Below are 6,466 nucleotides of genomic sequence, written 5' to 3'. Positions count from 1 at the left end.
TCCCAGCGCTTTTAACTGTCCTCAGAGCAAACTGAAAAACAGATTAAACCGTGCTAGGCAGGAGCAAAAACCCAATACAGGCAGGTAGCAGAAACAGCATCCATGCCAACGCCGAGTTATCCTGCGGTGCAATAGAGGGTTCTGGGTTCAGAAACACAAACTGCATAGAACCACCGTGCTGCTTGCTGGGCCAAGAAATGCTTAACTAGGTCCTGAAGAAGGTGTTTGGTTTGAGGATCTGAGCAATTTCCTCAGAACTCTACAATTACTTAGCAATAAAGGGCAAAGTAGTTCAACTTGCCATGTAACAGAAGAGCCACTTGAACATGGGACTCCATACCTCAGGGTTTATTGAACCAATATATTATTGGGAAATAGCAAGGAGAAATTCATCCTTATCCATTTCAGCACATGCTACAAGTACATCAATATAGAAATGACAAAAGGGAACAGTGAAGAAGCCTGATTCAGTCGAACCACCTGACTACTTGGCACTATGAGGACAGCCACATCTACATGCTGCAGGAACTTCTCTGATGTGAATGAGGATCAGCTTATCTAGTCTTCAATGTCACACTGACATTTTGTTTGTTTGGTATTGCAATAAAGATAACACATGTTTTTGACTGCATTCATTCCAAGATTATCTGCACTTTTGGATTCCTGAATTTGATAGCAAGAGACAACCTGGGCACTGGATCTCTGCTACAACATTAATGCATAGTGCTAAATTGAGTGTTAAAACACCTGCCTCAGAGGTGGGAGACAGGCATTCAAGGTCCAATTACACTTGCAATGATGAGCAAAACCATGAGATGTGTGATAGACATTTTTTGTTGTTGCTAAGTAGCATTCACCCCAAGCTGAGGACTTTTCAGTGTCTCATACTTTGCCAGTGGGGAGATGCACAAAAGCTGGGAGGGAGCATGGCCAGGACAGGTGACCTAAACTGGACAAAGGTATATTGACCACAGAATGTCATGTCCAGTATATAAGCTGGGGAAGTTATCTGTAAGGGGGACAAACACATTCTGGGACAGGCTGGATATCAGGCCACACGTGGTGAGCAATTGTACTGCGCATTGCTTGTTTCTCTTGGGTTCTGTTACTCTCTACTCTCAGTGATTATTATTATTGTTGTTGTTATTATTTTCAGTTGTTTCAATTATTAAACTGGTTTTAACCCACAAGGTTTACCTTTTCTTTCTGAATCTCCTTCCCACTGGGAGGGGTGGAAGGAAAGTGAGCAAACAGCAGCAAGGTACTTTGCAAACTCCTTCAAGATAAATGGTGTTCCTTAGGAGCAATTTAATGTGTTTTAGAGATGACAGTCTTGGCTTAGAACAAAACCAATTTTATCTTGATTTGAGATAACTGCAATATTAAGTGCTTTTAAAAGTTTTCTTTAGCCAGGAAGAGATTTCAAACAAGAAACGTGGGTATATTTTAACTTAGTGCTAGGCAGCTCCAGGCTTCACCTATCAAGACTGGCCTGCCACATATTAACTGCTACCTAAGACTTAATACCCTTACTGCACTGGCACAGACCATTTCACAGAATTAGAAAATGGTTTGGTTTGGAAGGAACCTTTAAGATCACCTAGTTCCGCCCCACCCTGTGGTGGCATTCCACTAGTCCAGGTTATGCCTTCCTATTTCCTCCAGCACCATTTCACGTACTACAGTAACCCGCACCTCTTGGAATACAGTGCAGCAACATTTGCAAACTGCCTCTTCTATGAGTGATTTACATATTAACCAAGTTCTCTCATCCATTTAAAGGATATTAAAATACTGCTAGAACCAGGAGGGGAAAAAAAGGGAAATCAGAAAGATTAGAACTGAACTCAGACTTGCACCTCCATACCACCTGCAGAGTAGCGGGACATTTCTAACAAACCATGAGAAACATCAAGCTTTTCTCTGCTGTGTTGAAATCAGAAACAGCAATATTTTCAAGGAGAAAACCTCAGAAAAGGAGCTCACACATTTTATAAAACATTGACTAGGTTTGTTGAGATGCATGTTTGTCTTGCTTATATGGTCCAAGAAGAAATGGGAGACAAATACACAGAAATATTCCCATCCAAAGCTCACTGAAAGCCTCCTCCCGATTAAGTCCTGATTCTTCAGATCAATCTTTAAAATGACAGCATTTTATTACTTTATCTTTCCTAAAACTGCATTTGCAAGTAAGCTTTCTAGCCTAAGCTGTGCTTTCATTGCACTTCTGTCTCCTCAGTATGCAGGTCTGTAAACAAGAACCCCTTGACTCTGTTGTTTCTCTGTCTCAGCTCAGATCTGTACTTGGCAATTTATAGTATACTATTGATCAACAATGGCAGGCCATCAAGATGGCAACCTGAAACTTCTGGCACTCTTTTTGGATTAAAAAAGCAAAATAAAAATGTAGGTACTAGTTGTGCATAGATAGTTGGAAGGTGCTGGGTGTAGTGCTATTTTTTATCTCCATCTTTCAATTAATCCACATCTCCCTTGTCTGTCTCCTATCCCTTGACTGCAACACCTGAATTATAATTGTTATTTCTCAGAGGACAGCCTTCCCACCCCCCAAGCCCCACCAAAGAAGGTCTCTGGTTATGAGGAAAAAATCTGTGGTGTTAGTCAAGGTGCAGTTATCTTGCCTTTTGACATAAATTCAGGATTAAGTTTTCATCATCTAACCAAAACCATACATGTTCAATCATGACAATAAGCACAGCCTAAACAAACAACATATTGCCTCATTTCTGCAGACAGCATAGATAACTATTTAAGGACTCATCTGCTCTAGACAAAAAGCTGTGAAAAACTGTGAATCACATGCTTTGTATTTCACATCCCATCGTAACATAATTGGCTCTTTCTGGATATAGGATACCAAAAAAAAAATACACATAAAAAATACAGGAAAATGCATATTCTAGAAACATAAATTATATATTTGGGAGGCAGCAAAAGTTGACCATCATAATTTGTAGGCACCAACATCTTTCTTCCCAAATGTTCCCAAGTGTTGGGGTACTTATCCTGCCTTTACAGAATGTTTGCTAAAAGTGTGCTCTTTTCTCTCCAAATACAAATAATTCTTTTGTTAGCAGACAAATGCATTATAGCCCTTTATCCTGAAACACCTTTAAAAAAGGGTTTTCACTGTGATCTGGACTAGGCTCCTTTTCATGCTGATCTGATAGAACGGTCTGGTTACTGCTGTAATATAAATAATAACAATAAAACTTATTGAATGCTATTTCCATGTCCCTAATATTTTTCAGAAGCTAGATATATTTTATGATTTGTTAAAAAAATTAAAATTACAATGCTTCTGTGTGGCATTCCATAGAGCTGCAAGGACACATTCAGTTATAGCTAAAGAATCACAGATTAAGCCAAGAGAAACCCCCTGAGATAGTCAGATAAAGTATCTATCAAATATTGCAGGAATTCCAGGTAGGGGAGACTTGCAGAATAGTTCCAAATACTTTAGATCAGTTATCTTGGGGAACCCCCACAGACAGCTTCTCTTGGCAACAATAAAATACACAGCACTTCTCAGAAGCAACCAACAGTCAAGACACTGGAAAATTTCCAGGAAATAAAAACAATTTGTTCTTGTGAAGTGCTAGATTCGGTGTCACTACACTGCTGACATAAATATTACGGTTCAGAAATGCAGTGCTTACTGATTGTGATCTGGACAATCCTCCTCTACTCTTTCACAAAAGGAAGACCATGTTCCTTATGGTCTACCTTCCTCCTGAAGGGCTGCTCCCCATAAACAGCTGGAAGCACTTGTGGAACAGACACCTGTATCTCACTGCAATACCTGTTCCTTGCCTGTTTGTGTGTCACAGATGTGAATTAAACCACAGAGATAAAAAATGGTTTGTCTGGAAGGAACCCAGTGGAGACTGCAAGTGCAACTTTTTCTCTTCGGTTCTTAATGAATGACAGATGTTCACAAACATCTCTTTCACTGAATTGAAGAAAACATTAGGTGAAGGAGGAAACTGAAGCAAGTAATTTATCTACACCTGTTTTAAGAAGTTTGCATTTTAAAACTGCTGATATGAAGCATAATCACAATACTTGAAGTTTACTTAATTATATCAGTTTAAGAGCTCGGGGTACAAAGAAATTCATGCCTTACTGCCTGCAGTTATTAACTTAAAAGAAAATATTCAGAGATAACATTTACTCTGCATTTAATGATATCACCTGAGATTAGAGCTGTTCAGAATCCATTGAATTATTCTGATGAGTTATCAGATGGCTCTGCTAAAGGGTGATTTCCTCAAGAGCATCCAAAGCTATGCTTTCTGATCTGTGGCGGATTTTGATCCACTGGCAGGCGAGTTTTCTTTAGGAACTTCTGTTTTTTTCAGTCTTTGAAACAACTGCAGTATTCTTTGGAACTGGGCCTTTCTCTTCATAAGCCATCCTTCTACTTCATGTCTATAATGGATGGAAAGGGCTACTCCAATGATACACATAGTAAAAAAAACAAATTGTGCTATTCTTACTTTTGTTCTCTGAGAAATCTTCCTGGCTGGAGGGGGTCCACTGTCAATGCTACCTCCAAATCCTCCCAATTCACAATATGGAGGAGCCCAGCCATACTTACAGTGACAGTTCTTGCGATTGTTACACACTCCTCTGTTATTACACTTTGTCACGTTGCAGTCGTACTTCAGCACTGATACACTCATACACGTCCTGTTGATACAAAGCATATCACTACCACATGGTGTGCCATCTTCCACAGCTCCCACATCTGCTCTTGACGTCCCCACGTGATAGTCGAGACCCCAGCAATTTTTATCGTGAACAGGAGTTTGGACTACTGTTACATGGTTCTGCAAGAAAGGCACTCTGACTACGTTTTCACACTGAATCCTACCACATAAGACATTTTCAGTACTGCATTTTCTAAAATAGACATTGTCAACAATACCACAATTCCCAAACCGGTCACCTTGAGTATTCACTGCTTTGAAGCAATCTAAAGCGGCAACCATGGCTTGTTTGCCAAAGAGATGCCGGCACTGTTCACTGTGGGAAGAACATTTTCCTTGATAGCAATAAATACCTTCTTTGCAAGGGGTTCCATCTTGTAGGTATACATCCAGTGGGCACTGAGGGGAAATCCCATTGCAATACTCTGGCAGGTCACAGCTGCCAGTACTTGCTCTGCAGAGTGTTCCTGCTGGAAGGATCTGACAGTTCTTACAGCATTTTCCAGATGCACAGACTGAACCTGCAGAAAACGTACAGTTTGCGCGGCAACAAGGATCCCTTCTGCAGTTTGCTGCTGAACCACAGTCACACTGCTCTCCACTTTCTACTACCTTATTACCACAGTATTCACGTTTCCCGGTGTAGAAACTGCCTGGTGCTGGTGGCTGACGAAGGCACCGAGCACGATTTACAACCAGCTCAAAGTAGTCTTTGTAACTGCAGTCACTGAACTTATCAGTTTCAGAATTGTTTTCATACATAATGCATGTCTTGCGTTTGCAATAACACCCTGGTTTATCATGGACCATCCCAAGATTATGGCCCAGCTCATGGACAAATGTGACAAAAATTCCAGACAACTTTTTTTCAGTGAAGGAAACAACAGCAGATGACCAATGGTAATCACACACTGACCCTATAAATGCCAGTCCCAGGCTGCTTCCAAACCTCTGAAATGCAAATAAGTGAGCGACATCGTGGTACAGCCGACTGTACAGGTCTGACTTTCTCCACCTGTTAAAGTCAGTAAGTACGTGGGGAATAGAGTTGGAAATATTTATTAAGTTATTTTCGGTCCAGATCTCCAGTCCTATAAGAAACAGCCGGACAGAAAGTTGTTTGTACATAGTGTCCCCAACATTGATGATTTGCATGATGTCCTTCAAGACTTCGGATTTGCTCCTGCCTGACTTCACAAACCGCACGTTGTCCACAACCACTACTATCTTCACATACCTGACGTGTGTCCACCAGTCCTTGAGCTTTTCGTTCTCCTCCTCTGCCTTGGGAGCCTTGAACCACGGCAGTACAGCCTTTTGTTGCTGCAGCACCTCCGGCGTCAGTCCGCAGCTGGGTCTCTCGGGGTTGTTGGCCTCCTCCAAGCGGTAGAGAACGTGCCGAAAGGCCGGATCATTGGGGACGGGCTCGATCTGGTAGGTATAATCCTCCACCCAGAGCACGCCGTCGAGGCCCCTGCCGCAGGTGCTGAGGGCCACCAGGGAGCCGGGGCTCCCCAGCACGTCGCCCTGGTAGAAGCAGTTGTCCCGCACGGAGGGGTGCTCCTCCCGGCGGGCCCCGTCCCGCCCGTAGGTGACCAGGGTGAAGGGGCGGGAGACCAGGCCCCTCCTGGGCTGCAGGCGCAGCACCCGCGGCCGCCCCGCCACGTTCAGCCAGTAGGAAAGGGCCGTGGCGTCGCCGCCGGCCCGGGGGCTCAGCTGCCGCGGCACCG

At 42.8% G+C, this 6,466-nt stretch overlaps 1 protein-coding gene across 1 annotated transcript; it reads right to left on the bottom strand.

Annotated features, from left to right (window-relative positions):
* Positions 1-4,188: 4,188 nt before the first annotated feature.
* On the bottom strand, positions 4,189-6,464 carry ADAM20 (ADAM metallopeptidase domain 20; the record flags this gene model as incomplete). Its single annotated transcript, XM_015629682.1, has 1 exon — positions 4,189-6,464. A coding segment is annotated over one exon (2,154 nt), but the record flags the coding sequence as incomplete, so codon positions are not given.
* Between the last annotated feature and the right edge of the window lie 2 nt (positions 6,465-6,466).

Source organism: Parus major, chromosome 5, assembly GCF_001522545.3.
Source record: "Parus major isolate Abel chromosome 5, Parus_major1.1, whole genome shotgun sequence".
Taxonomy (NCBI): domain Eukaryota; kingdom Metazoa; phylum Chordata; class Aves; order Passeriformes; family Paridae; genus Parus; species Parus major.
Note: the sequence above shows the minus strand (reverse complement) of the source record. Positions and strands in the feature narration are given on the sequence as shown.